Here is a 14,257-nt window from a genome sequence, read left to right as displayed (position 1 = left end):
TCCTAAATAAACAGATCTAATAATTCATAAAATCCCTGTAAAAAACCCTACACCTAACAAGCAAACTACTCAGACATAATCAATGAAGAACAAGACATGATTCTAAATAATAAGCAATAGAGATTAAAAGAGTAAGAAAGGAGTTTAAGAATTCTTCTCTCAAAGCAGTTCAGATCTCTCTCTCCAATAGCTCTCAAAAATCTCTCAGGGTTGCAGAAAAATAAAACTTGCTAGAATAAAACTTAAGGGTTTGGAAAACCTAAAAACACTATTTATATGTCCTTAAACACATCAGGGACTTATGTTGCAAATATGGAAAACTTTGGGACAGATTTGGAAAACTTCCAAATTTGTGATTCTTCATCGCCTAAAGAGGGTGTCGATCGATGCTAAGGCAGTGTCGATCGACACTCCCTCTCTGTTCTGACTCCAAGTTCTTTTCCTCCGAATTATTGCTCCAAACTGATCCAAATCACTCCACTTTGCTCCATCCATGCTAAAAACCTGTAAAGACTCAAAAACAATCTAGAAACAAATGAAAAGACACTAAAAGACTCCTTATATCATGGTTAAAAACCACAAAAACCATGATATATCAATAATCACTGTCACTATAAGCCGTGAGAGCATTGTCATCCTCGTAATCACAATCACTGTAGGCGCTAATTGTATAGTCTCCACTACCCCATTGTAATTGTTCCCTTGACATATCTCAGTATGCATTTGAGCAGATGGAAATCGGACATGGTGGGTTTGTGCATCTTCTGACACACATAATTAACAGCAAATTGAATACCCGGTCGAGTCAATTTTAGATATTGAAGTTTACCAGCCAAACTGCAAAAATATGTTGGCTCCATGAACTCTTTATCTTGATCTGGTACTTTATCAAGCTCTAGGGGTAGTGGTGTTGGCATGGGAGCGCAGTTCTCCATCTGAGCAGTGACTAGGAGATCCTCTGCATATTTTTGCTGAGACATGAACATACCATCAGGAAAGTACTGAAGCTGTATACCAAGGAAATAATGAGCTCTGCCCAAATCCTTCATTCTGAACTGTTTATTGAGTTCATCTAGCAGATAAGTGAGGGTTTTCGAGTTGTTACCAGTGACTATCATGTCGTCAACATAGAGCAGCAGAAAGATCAGGTCGTTGTTGCGTGAGTAGACAAAGAGTGAAGGATCCCACAAGCTGCATATAAAACCAAATTCCAAGAGAAAGGTACTAAATTTGTCATACCATGCTTTAGGAGACTGCTTCAGGCCATATAAAGACTTGTGAAGGAGACACACATAGTCTGGCTTATCTTGATTAACAAATCCTGCTGGTTGTTTCATATAAACTGTTTTTTCAAGGTCTCCATGGAGAAATGCATTTTTAACATCCATTTGTTTTAATTCCCAGTTATTGCAGACTGCAACATGAAACACCATCCTTACTGTTGGTGTTCTGACCACAGGGCTGTAAGTTTCCAAGTAGTCTATCCCTTCCTCTTGATCAAAGCCCTTTGCCACCAACCGTGCTTTGAGCTTATTGAGAGTTCCATCAGCATTCAGTTTAGTGCGAAACACCCACTTGCTTCCTAGAACATGCATTTCTGGCTGCGGAGGCACTAGAGTCCAAGTCATAACCTCTTTGCAGGTAGACATCTCCTCTCCCATTGCTCCTGTCCAGCCAGGATCTTTTAAAGCTGCTGAGACAGTCTTTGGTTCTGGATAGGAGACCTTGTGTGTCATAAGTGCATACCGTGGATTGGGCTTACGAATGCCATCCTTTGCCCTCGTGATCATTGGGTGTGAGTTCTGACAGGGAGAAGGTTGGTTGTCATCATCACTGGAAGAAAGTTAATCTGAAGACACCGTTGAGGCGTTTTCCTGTGAATGAGAAACACTATCGCCAATAGAAGCAGGTTCGGAGCCTGTCGTACGCTCAGAACATTCCTCACTCACAGGCGCAGCAACGACACCATGGAATTGAGAGGAGTTTGGCAATGATGAAACAGCTGGAACCGTTGCAGGAGTAGACACCACAGAATCTACATTGACCGGAATGAAGCTTTTATGCCAGGCAGAGAGTAATGGAGTCACTGTTTCTGGATGCAGGGCTTTATAAATTGTGGAGAAAGGGTAAGTAGCCTCATCGAAGATCACATGTCTGCTTATGTAGACTCTTCCCGTGGGAGGATACAAACATCGATATCCCTTATACTTCTCGTTGTAGCCGAGAAACACACATTGCAATGACTTTGGATCTAATTTCGTTGAGGCATAGTCACGTAGAGTTGGGAAACAAGCACAGCCAAATGGTCTTAAAGACGTGTAAACAGGTTTCTTTCTGTGTAGTTTTTCATATGGAGAGATTGAATCTACCAATGCTGATGTTGGTAGAAGATTAATCAAGAAATTGGCTGTGTAAAAAACTTCCACCCAGTATTTTAGAGGAAGTTTGCCTTGAAATAACATTGACATGCCTAATTCAGTGACATGTCAATGCTTGCGCTCAGCTAAGCCATTCTGTTGTGGTGTATGAGGACAAGAGAGAAACTGTTGGATCCCATGTTCTTGCAAATGTTTCAGAAACTGTGTACTGATGAACTCTCCACCTCCATCACACTGGAAGCCTTTGATTCTGCACTCAAACTGATTTTCCACCATCTTTTGAAATAGAACAAATATTTGAAAGAAGTCTGATTTCATTTTCAGTGGAAAGAGCCAACTGAACCGTGAAAAGTTGTCCACAAACACTACATAATATCGAAAACCTTGAAAAGAAATTATTGGAGAGGGCCCCCACAGATCACAGTGAACCCTCTCAAGAGATTTTGTTGCAGTAAAAGAAGAAGCAGAAAATGGAAGCCTTGAGCTTTTTCCCAGCTGACATGCTTCACACACTGACTTGATAAACTTGTTGATAGAAATAGAACCACTTTTCTCGAGCTGCTGAAGGACTTGAGAGTTAGGATGCCCCAGTCTTCTATACCAGACTTCATCACTGGTTGAGTGCTTCTTCGTGGAGTAGAAGACATGAGGTTTTGGTTCCTCCAGCCGGTAATGATCGTTATGCAGGCTTACCATTACCAGCAGCTTCTTTGAGACCTTATCATTTATACACACCCCATCACAATCAAAAGCAACAGAACATGGATAATCTGTGGTAAGTTTCGAGACATACAGTAATGACTTAGCAATGTCGGGACAAACAAGGACGTCTTTAAGAGGTATTTTACCTGAAGTTGAAGCAATACTGGTTGAGCCTGTGTGAGTTATTGGAAGAAATAAACCATCACCTACCATTACTGAATCATTACCGTGATATGGTTGTGCCTATTGCAGGTTTTGAACTGTGTTGGTAACATGGGCAGAGGAGCCTGAGTCCGGAAGCCAATCTGCACCTTGTTGATCTGTTACCTTTGTGATCCTCATTGCAGCTAGAGCGCGTGGAACATCCTCATACTGATATCCATTGTCGAATCTGTGCCAACATTTGAGTGCATGATGTCCTGTTTTACCACATATCTGACACACCACTGAGCTACGAGTCGTCTGAGAACCATCAGAGAAGATCTGTTGATGAAAGCCGCGTCCTCTTGTCGAGAAGGAGCCTCTTCCCCGACCGTATCGGTTGCCATTGCCTCTCCCCCTGGAGTTGTTCTGGTGATAGTACTCGCTTGTTGGTTGAGAGACATGAAAGGCAACATGAGGCGTAACCAACACAGCAGTCTCAGACAGATATCCCACAAGTCGATCATCATAACCAGTTAACTTTGGGATTACATCATCTAAGGTAAGATTTGGAGAGCTATCAACAAGAGTTTCAATAGTGGTTTTGATTGGCTCATATTCTCTTCCTAGACCATTCATTGCAGCAAAGATTTTCATTTTCTCAGTCACAGGACTATCAACTGAAGCTAGCTGGTCACAGATTCCCTTAAGATCCCTAAGGTAAGATTCCATAGTTCTATCCTTCTTATCTAGAGTCATGTAAACGCCTTTGAAGCTCAAACAGCCTAGATGAGGATACTCTGTTAAAATGATTAGCTAGACACATCCATACCTGGTGTGAAGTAGAACAGCTAGTCACCACACTCAGTATGTCCTCCGAGAAAGATCCCAAAAGCCAAGACTTGACAACCTGATCTGTACGGTGCCAAGTCGAGTACTCTGGATTTGTTGCCTCTGTTCTGGTGCCATCAAGACTTGTTGCAACCGCCGTGGTGCTTGGAGCAGAGATAGAACCAGTAACAAATCCCAGCAAGCCTTGACCCGCCAAGAATGACTCGAACTGACTTTTCCACAGGATGTAGTTCTTTTGCGTAAGCGTAACCGTAACACAGTTGGAAATGTTTAAAGACGGAACTGAATAAAAGGCCATGGATGCTAAAGCCATGAGCTCTGATACCATGAAAGTAAAAGTTGTTTTTAGGTTGAAGCTTTCAATTTCTCATTTCTGCTTAGATTACAAGAGAGGGTTTACAAGCTTATTTATATCTTAGAAACATAAACCCTAGATGCTTTCTCGATGATTCTAGAGTCTTCCGCCTGCTGTCATGATCTTCTTGAGCAGGACGGATCAAGGGCTGCAAAACGGTTTGACAGTTTGACTGTCTCCGTACTGTCCTTAACGAGTTTTGCTTTGCTTCGTTTCTTGTCTTCTTGTGACATTACCGTTGCAGGAGATATTAAACTTTTGGACTGGCTTTGGTCAACTCGATTGGGCTTTGTTAACTTGTTTAGGCCCATAGCTTCCTTTCCCAGATCGACACCGTTACCGTTTCGAGCAGAAACCAAAAATTCTGATTTTGGTGTTGTTCTGTTATCAAAAAGTCACTGATTCCAATGGAGTTTGATAATACTACTAAGTACTAACGATAAAGGTCATGACATGTGCACTTGTGACGTGAGAACATCCTCCACCTTGTTTGGGCTTTAAAAGGAAAGGACACCACAATTACATTTATACATATAATAAATAAAACAAAGTTTCTCCTTTTTTATAAATACCACACAATGGGAACAAAAGCAATGATAATATAAACCCATCACCCTCCTTTGCTTTTGAAGTTATTCATAATTTGGCAAAAACGAAAATTTGTATATAAACGTTTATTTTTGTAAGTGCTTCTACGTGGTATCTTCTCCTAACATTTTTATAAAACTAGTGGATTATATCTCTGCAATCACCCGGATCGTCTTCACGGTTACTTGATAAGGAACACTTTTCAGTTTACTCTGCACTCCGACTGACGTGAAAGGAATGCTTGGCGCCATGGTGACCACCACTGCTCAGAATCTCAGCTCATCGGCTGGATAGACAAGCAACTTTGCACACAGTTACTAGTTCTTGGGTCCCTTAGTGATAGACACTATGTTGATGGACTTCAAGCCTGGTTTGCTATTAGGACCTAAGAGCAAGGCCAACAGTGAATTTTAATTTTGAGATTCTTATGTACTGTTTTAATTTTTAATGAATATATTATTTGTACTGTTTAAAAAATAAGAACACTTAAACTCCTAATTAAAATTATCCCCTCCAATGGTAGGATATAATTTTGAGTCTCTTAATTTTAAAAATATAGTTTTTTGAAATTAAAATTTTTTAAATAAAATAGAAGTAGTATAAATGTTTAAACATTTAAGATTTTATAAAAATGGAAAAATATTGCATTTTATTGTGTTACCAAATGAAACTAATGGCTTAAATTCGTTTTAGCAACTCATGAAATCAAAATCACAGTTCATGTCGTATTCAAAGGCATACCCAATATAGACACGTACGACCTCTGGTGTATTCTATAAGAGATAAGACTGTATTATACTTGTTAGGATATTATTCTGTAACTATCGCATATACTTAGCGTATATTATGTGTATATCATTAGCTTAGATCTCTTCTTATCTCTCTAGTCCTATGTATATAAATAGGCCTGTATCTCTTATTGATGAATACAACACAAAACATATTCTCATCAATCTCTATATGGTATCAGAGCGATCTTGTTAAAACAACTGATCCTCAAATTTTTTTTTTTTTTTTTTTTTACTTATCCTCCATGGCTATTCCTCCTGCCTCCGCTAGCACAACTCTGATCAACCCTGCTGATCCCCAATCACCCATCACCGCCGTCAACATGATCAACATCACAAAGCTGTGTTCTACCAACTATCTGACGTGGAGTATCCAGATTAAGTCCTTTCTCAAGGGCTATGATCTCGTCAAATTCATTGACAACACCCCTCCACCATCGCCAACGACTCGGGTTGAGGATGCTGACGTCCCACACCCATCGTTCATCACCTGGCAACGACAGGACAGCCTCCTCTACAGTGCTCTTATGGGAACGATTGATACACCTCTTCAGCCACTCATCGCCACCTCCAACACCACGCTTGAAGCGTGGAACACCCTTGCTGCAACCTATGGCAAACCTAAGACTTTACCAAGCGACCACATCAATGCTCCATACACTCTCATTAGCTAAAAAACAGAGATTTAGATCAGCTCAAAAACAAGAAAAATGAAGCTTATGAATGGGGGATAAAATGAATATATTACTTGTTGTGTATCAACTTGGTCAGCTTTGTTCAAGACAACACGGATCTTGTCTTCGTTACCACGCAGAGATGTTATCACCCGTTTGAATTCATCACTGATGTCAAGCTTGTGGGGATCAAAGAGAAGGAGAATCATATCACATTTAGATGCAAACCATGAGATGACACCATTGATGTCATAGCTCCTTTGCATCCTTTGTTTCTCTCCTGAAAGAACTCCAGGAGTGTCTACAAGAGTAATTTGGTCCAACACCTACAACACAAACAGGAAGACAAGGCTCACATAAACCAACAGAGAGAATCATCAAAAAGAGACAATGGAATAATGCTTAATTACTCACAGGATGCGGCATTTGTGAACACTCAAACTTTGAGAGCAAAGCACCTCCAAAACTTGTTAGCCCATTAAGTGGCATGTCAGCTTGAACAGCCATGGTATTTCCAGGTATGGTTCGTTCATCTGGTCCACTCTATAAGAAAATCAAATCATAAGAGTTAACTTAAATGAATACATCAAGTAACTAACTAGTAATCATTCAACTACGATCAAATCAAGACACACTGTCATACAATTGCAACCACAAACCGATCTATTGTTGGCTCTGGACCAATGTGAGCTCCTGGTAATAAGATGACAGTGGTGAAAATCAGATATATGATTGAAGATTCATTGCTTTAGTATGAGTTTAAGGGAACATAGCAAGTTACCGGGGTAGTCACATCCGAGCAAGTGTTTTATAAATGTTGTTTTTCCTGTGGAATATTGACCCAAAAGCATTACCATTGGTTTGGCATCAAAATCGCTATTAGTCTGCAAATCAACAAAAAAAAGTATTAAGAGAACAAACTGAGAATCAAACTACACGGTGACATTGGATATAATTTCTGTAACGGAACGAATAAAACCCCACAACACAACTGCTTCTAAAATGGTAAAGATAGCATAAAGTTCACTCACCAGTACAGGGGATGCAAAATCATTGAAATGCTATGTGACTTCCAAAGGTTTTTGCTTTTCAGTGTACAATCTTTTCAAGCCATTGACGATTGTCACGACATTAACTTGTGGCTGGTTATGCAAAATGGCAGATGTCATGTTAGAATCATCATATCACACGCTAAAATATCAAGAAGATGGACATTGCAGCGATAAAGCAAAGTATTATCCCACCTTGATAACAGATTTTGATTTGTACTAGGTTTGGTTTGGCCAACAAATAAGTGACACATACACTCTTTTATTATCAAATCCAGTATATTATATAAGAGAGCCTCTTAATTTTTTTCTTATTTCTGATTTATTTGTTTCCTCCTTTTGAGTTATATCCCCACTTACAACCCACCGTTGGAGAAGGTCTAAGAGTCTTGGTTTGTTTTTTCTACACAACTCTGTACACTATTTTCAGCTCCTCGTTCAAAAACGCTGATGTAAAATGTTATTTTTCATTTGAATATAATTTAATATTTTATTTAGAAAAAAAAGCAACTCGGCCTGAAGTTAACAGGATCTAACAGAATTCAATTGGCATCACAGTTCACTGAGATCAAACATGTATAAATAGCAACTTATTTCTTCTTAACTATATTGGATTATTCTAAAGAGCGATTCTATAACAGCTAAGATTATGTTAGTATGCATCCGTCAAATCTTTACATGTGTTGATCTCAATGAATTGTGATGCAAATCGTAATATACTTTCAGGTTACGAATCCTAATGTATTTCTAGATCGAAAAAAGGATTTGATATCTCACATTTTCGTATTCCAATATTGATACCTTACAGTTACGGGAAACAACAAAAATCATTTTTTCAGATCTCTAGTCTATATTCTCACACATACAAAATCTATAAACATAAAATACAAACTTCGAGTAGTGATTGTGTGTACTAGGTTTACGTCACACACACACACACATGTGAAAGCTCCTTCTAGTCGGGATAGAAGGTTTGCAACTCCCGACAAAATTCAACACGTACACACATGAGACCAGTCAACACTTTTTTTTACTTACATCACATTCACATTACGTCATCGTAATCTAATCCAACAGTCAATCTTCCCCCACGTCATCATCTTCCGTCACACGTGTATGGCTCCTAATCCTCCTCAGCTCCTCAACAATCTCCTTAGCGTCCGGACGATCATCCTTATCAGCCGCAACGCACCGGAACGCCAACTCAGCAACCGCCGCAACACCAAACCCGTCAGTCACCGCCGCCACATCATCTCCGTCTAAGGCAAGCAACGGGTCGATCACCTGATCCAAAAGACCCATCTGGATCTTGGATACAACAAGATCCGCCAAAGCCATATCTCTCTTCTCACGACGTTGGTCAACCGCTTTCATCCCCGTGATCAACTCCATCAAAACGACACCGTAGCTGTACACGTCACTCTTCTCCGTTAACCGAAAAGACCGGTGGTAATCCGGGTCTAAATAACCGGGCGTACCCTGTGGTCCGGTAGATACATAATCAGACGAAGAAGCTGAGTTCACCGTCGTCTCCGAGAACACCAAGAGCCTAGAGAGACCAAAGTCTCCAACTTTAATCTTCATATCCTTCTCAACGAAGATATTAGAAGAAGTTATGTCTCTATGAACAACCGATGGAACAATGGCGAAGTGAAGATACTCCATAGCTAAAGCTGTCTGTAAAGCAATATCTAACCTTACACGCCACGTCATCTTCGATCTCCGGCCGTGGAGATGGTCAGCGAGTGTGCCGTTAGTGACGTAATCGTGAACAAGAAGAAGCCCTCTCGGGTCAGAGCAATAGCCATGGAGCTTAACGAGGTTAGGGTGGTTGATCGAAGAGAGGATTAAGATCTCATTACAGAATGACTTCATCGAGAACGCTTTGCAATGCTCGGTGGCTGCGGCGGTTGCGCCATGGTGATGGTGGAGGAACTTAACGGCGAGGAGCTGTCCGTCGCTGAGTTGGCCTAAGTAAACAGAACCGAAACCACCGTCGCCGATTTTGCGCTTGGGGTCGAATTTGTTGGTGGCGGTTTCGAGCTCTTCGAAGGTGAAGACAGGTGGGAGAAGAGCGGCGGAGCGGTGACGGCGGAGGAACAGAGCAGCCGGGTCTTCTTCGTTGACTGAGGACAAAAAACTCGCTCTTCTTGATCGGAAGATTGCTACGGCGACGGAGAAAGCAAGTAGGAGACAAGTCAGAGCGAAGATAAGAGACAAGACAGCGATGTGATTGACTCTTTTAGTTACTAATTCGGATCTTGATTTGTTTTTGGGAAAACAGAGGAATTCTTGATTCGGGTGGGTCGAATTAAACCCGCAAACACCGTTCTTGATTTGACAGCCTCTGCATTTAGCAAAGTATGGATCTTGAGACTCGTCCCATTCAGCTTCAAAACCGAATCTAGTGAAGAAGTCTTGGAGAAAGCCAAGAAGATCTCCTTGGCAGCCTTGTTCAGATAACGACCCGTGGGTCGATTCGCAACCGTGGAGGATCCGACCCGGATTCTTCAAGAGTTTACAGTCCCAAGGACAACGAGAACAGTTAGGGAGAGTCAAAGGAGAGCAAGGACGGAGAAGTGAGAGACGAGAGCAAGAAGAGTCAGAGACTCTGAAAGGTGAACCGGTTAGGTCGATGAACCGGTTTGGTGAGGAGGAGAACCGGAGAGAAGAGCAGTTTGAGGTCCGGTTAGAGTTTGTAATGGGAGAGAGGGTTAGAGAAGAAGAGAGAGATGAGTAATGGAGGATAGAGAAAGTGAGGTTTTTGATTGTGATGGTGGCGCGTGGAGAAGAGCATTGGATCTGGAAGTTAGGGTGGCCACATCCTGGTGAAGTTGAGAACGGGTACGGTGGTGAGGAGTTAAACGGTGGGCAATGAATTGAAGAAGTACATGATGAAGTAGATGCAGAGGAAGGGTTAACAATGGTGAGAACGAAGATGAGTAAAGAGAAGCACCGTCGTGAAGAAGAAGAAGACGGTGGTTGAGACATGTAAAAGAGAAAGAAAGAGATCTGATTCTAAATCTGTTGACTGAACTTTTTTTTGAAGTGGACAGTGTTTATGAGGAAGAGGAAGATGAAGAAGAGGCACGTGAAGGTTTAGGGACTTGGAACTGAATAGTTTCAGTTTTGTTTTATTTTTTATAAAATAAATACAAGTATCTTAATAAATTTTTGTTTAATTTTTTGGTTTTCGACTCTCCCTAGGCACTAGGCAGTGAAAGTCGAAATTCAAAATTTTATTCTTTTTTTCTGATTTAAAAGAAAAATGTTAAAAGTATATAAATGGGAGAGTATATGAAATAATTGAAGAGTCCTTTTTTTCTTTTCTTGAAGTTAAGGCAAATGAAATAATTGAAAAAAGTATATAAACGAGACTAAAGAACAAATGGGAATATAAGCTTAATAGAAAAGTCAAAAGCGACAACAAACATTGTAGACAAATGGAAAAAAATAGTTGAGATTAAAGTGGATGTTTTCTTTTGCCAATAATAAAATTGGGTGCTTATACAAGTCTTTGAATTATTTGCTGAAAAAATCTAAGGAACTCAACACTTTATAACAGTTTAATGCAGAAATGGTTGGTGAAAAGGCAGAAGAGCCTTAAAAAAAACTCTACCGACCATAGCTAGAAAATGTGGGATTAATTACAGAATAAGGCATTTTTTTAAGAATCTTATTGAATTAGGAACATCTGTCCGTGATTACAGAAATGAGCATTTATAATTGGATAAAAAGACATTTTTACCCTCTTCAGAAAATGAAAAGATTTTTTTTTTTGATCTGCGATTTTGTCGATCAATGAACCTCGGCAGTTATCATCATAAACTTGTTTATGATTACATTCACGATAAATTAATCAGATTTGGTGATAATGATGAGATCTGGCGAACGAGATGGTGATGAATTGATGATTGATGAAATCTGGGTAATGAAATAATTTTAAAGATGATCGGAACTTTTGATTTGATAATTGTTTTGTGATTAAATCCATTGGGTTCACAAGATAATATCCTGTTAGGGTTTAGATTTCTTCACTCAAAACGATATTAAATTAAATCTATTGAATTAATGGGATCTGAGATGATGATGGTGGTGGAAAGAGGCGATGGTTTCTTCGGAGGAAGAGAAAGAAGGTTTTAGTTAATGATGAGATCTGATGATGGTGGTGATGATAATGAAATCGGTTAGGAAATTTTAATTTCATAAATCTTTGTGATTGGATCCCTTGGGTTCACTAGATTGTATCCCCTTAGGGTTTAGATTCCTTCCTCCAAAATAAACTAAATTGAATCTATTGAATTTCTTGGATCTGAGATGTTGTTGGTGACAAAGCAGTTTTGTATTTTGGAGGCCAAAGAGCTTGTGTTGGAGATGGTGTTGATGGAGCATGGTGGTGAGACGCCATGGTTGTGGTCGAAAGAAGAAACTCTGGTTTTGATCGGAAAAGGAGAGAGCTTAGCTTGTTGAACGGAAGAGAATAGAAGAGAGCGAGAGGAGAGGAGACAGAGTGCAAAAACGTCAATTCCTTCTCTAAAAAATGCTTAATATCGCAAGTACGGACAATAGTACTTCATTTCAAAGTTTTAACTCGTAAAATGCCTATTTCTATAAATATCCCAGAAAATGTACATACATATATATATATATATATAATCATTTTTAAGGGTGTTTTGTTTCGTCAAAATCTTACTGTATTATTTTGCTTTCATATGTTGCTTTTTTGCATTGGGAGAAAATAAGTTTTATTCATGGTTTTAATTCTAAGAATAGATATACAAAAAAGCTTTTTAAGTTAGAAAGAATCTATTTGGGTCGAGTAATATGTAACTATGTCATGAAATTGTATGCGGAATAGTCTATAGCTGTCTAGGTAAGTCAATAGTTTGCCCAGTGATAGGACCAACGAGAGAACACATGAGTTTTCTTTTGTAAGTCCTATATATGCAGTTCATGCTGCATGAGATAACGAACCCCAACATATTTATTACTAGTATATATACACATCCATTGGCTTGATCCGGGGGTCCTTCTCGTTGGTCGTATACATTAATGAAATAAGTTTTGTAACACATTTGTTCACATATGAGTTTTTGTCCTGCAAACATTAAAGATTGCAAACAAAAATAAATATATGAAATATATTAAAAATAATTGGTATACTCATATGAGTCTTTTTAATTGGTATACTCATCTAATTATTAAAAATAATAGTATTAAAAATAATAGTATTAAAAATAATAGTATTAAAAATATATTTTAACTACATTGTAAATACAAATACAAAGAAACAAAAATAGACTAATAGTTTACTAAAATAAATATTATGAACTATAATGCTATTTTAAATTATTAACCCGCGGTCAAACAATAGATATACACAATAGGAATTATATATTATATTAGACTTTTAAAATTATAAAATTTACAAAATATAAAACTAATTAGTTAAATATATAGAAAATTAAATAATTAAATTAATTTATGTATCCCTCAACAAAACTATAGCTCCGCAGTGTACCGCGGTGAATATCTAGTTGATATATATATATTCAGAACATATTAAAAAGACACTCAAGTAAAAAAAACATTATTACCTTGATAATTTCTTCAAGAGCATAATTCTGAATTCACACACCAATTAAACTAAGACTCTGTATATTTGCGCACTTGCTTAAGAAAGTCTTCCATGTCTCCAGTCTAGCACATTCATTTTCTACCCCTGTGTCTGAAATCCGAGTAAGAAAAGCGGGAGAGGTTGGTACAGTTATAGCCCAACTGTTGGAACAAATCCTTTACTGGAAATTTGCTGGAAACAGACAGAAACATAAATGTAAAAATATATAGAATCCAAAATTTATACTTAAAAGAAGAAAGAAAGAGAATTATACTTGTGCCTATGGATTTCGATTCCGAAATCTGTTAATGGACAGTTAGCAAAGAACGGTGCGAACAAATTAATGTAGCAACTTAGATCAGATGCTTCAAGATATGTGAGGTTTATGCTCGAGTAAAACATCCAAATTAATCTATTTGGGTCGAGTAATATGTAACTATGCCACGAAATTGTATGCGCAATAGACTAGCTGTCTAGGAAAGTCAATAGTTTTCGACTAGTGTTAAAACAAAATTATATTTTTTATTCTATTGATCGCTTTAGTGAGTTTAAACTGCGGAATGACATTGTTAAAAAATGTAAAATCACGATTTTACTGTCAGAATTGCGTAGAAATACTGTTCTAGGTTGCAAGAATTGGTTTAAAAACTATTCTTTGATGCTGCATGAGATAACGAACCCGAACATATTTATTAGTCTATACTCTATACACATCCGTTGGCTTGATCCGGCGGGTCCTTCTCGTTGGTCGTATACATTAATGAAATAAAAATGGTAGCTCCCTCATTTTGTTCACATATGAGTTTTTGTCCTGCAAACATAAAAGATTGCAAACAAAAATCTAAAGAAGTAATGATACAGCCGTTGATTTGGAGCCTTTCCTCAAGTCACATAATTCAAATAAAGGAGCAATTAATGCGATGCGATGCGACCGAATGACCTTTTTTGGGGTCTCACTCTTTAATAATGTCTGTGTGATTAAGTTTCTCCAATTCAATCATTAGACTTTTGAAACTTCAAATTATACTATTGGGCCTGTATCGTTTAAAAATGTCGAACTATTGGTTTGGGCCTCTATTGAGTCCACCACACAAGCAAATATCAATCCATGTC

General features: G+C 38.6%; 2 protein-coding genes and 1 long non-coding RNA gene across 3 annotated transcripts; 1 reads left to right on the top strand and 2 right to left on the bottom strand.

Annotated features, from left to right (window-relative positions):
- Positions 1–5,933: 5,933 nt before the first annotated feature.
- LOC147944866 (EH domain-containing protein 2-like) lies at positions 5,934–7,647 on the bottom strand. The gene is made up of 6 exons (XM_087512750.1): positions 7,549–7,647; positions 7,260–7,362; positions 7,122–7,171; positions 6,893–7,021; positions 6,553–6,804; positions 5,934–6,474 (listed from the first exon to the last, which is right to left on the bottom strand). Exons 1-6 carry the CDS (start codon positions 7,645–7,647, stop codon positions 6,415–6,417), a joined length of 693 nt encoding a protein of 230 aa, XP_087368876.1. The 3' UTR covers positions 5,934–6,414.
- A 644-nt stretch (positions 7,648–8,291) lies between these two features.
- On the bottom strand, positions 8,292–10,859 carry LOC104788072 (LEAF RUST 10 DISEASE-RESISTANCE LOCUS RECEPTOR-LIKE PROTEIN KINASE-like 1.5). The gene has a single exon (XM_010513755.3). The coding sequence runs from the start codon at positions 10,516–10,518 to the stop codon at positions 8,605–8,607; it is 1,914 nt and encodes a 637-aa protein (XP_010512057.2). The 5' UTR covers positions 10,519–10,859; the 3' UTR covers positions 8,292–8,604.
- Positions 10,860–11,337: 478 nt separating this feature from the next.
- LOC147944865 (uncharacterized) lies at positions 11,338–12,212 on the top strand. The gene is made up of 2 exons (XR_015598225.1): positions 11,338–11,455; positions 11,866–12,212. It is a non-coding gene; the product is annotated as an uncharacterized LOC147944865 (long non-coding RNA).
- Positions 12,213–14,257: the final 2,045 nt, after the last annotated feature.

This window comes from Camelina sativa, chromosome 5 (assembly GCF_030686135.1).
Source record: "Camelina sativa cultivar CO46 ecotype springtype chromosome 5, ASM3068613v1".
NCBI lineage: Eukaryota > Viridiplantae > Streptophyta > Magnoliopsida > Brassicales > Brassicaceae > Camelina > Camelina sativa.
This window is presented reverse-complemented; position numbering and strand designations above follow the sequence as displayed.

Excerpts from the sequence above, each read along its gene's own strand:
- LOC147944866 (XM_087512750.1), bottom strand. The coding sequence starts at position 7,647 with ATGACATCTGCCATTTTGCATAACCAGCCACAAGTTAATGTCGTGACA. Across the intron at positions 6,805-6,892 it reads GTTCACAAATGCCGCATCCT|GTGTTGGACCAAATTACTCT; the intron begins GTGAGTAATTAA and ends TTTGTGTTGTAG. Across the intron at positions 6,475-6,552 it reads ACCAAGTTGATACACAACAA|CTAATGAGAGTGTATGGAGC; the intron begins GTAATATATTCA and ends TCTGTTTTTTAG.
- LOC104788072 (XM_010513755.3), bottom strand. The coding sequence starts at position 10,518 with ATGTCTCAACCACCGTCTTCTTCTTCTTCACGACGGTGCTTCTCTTTA.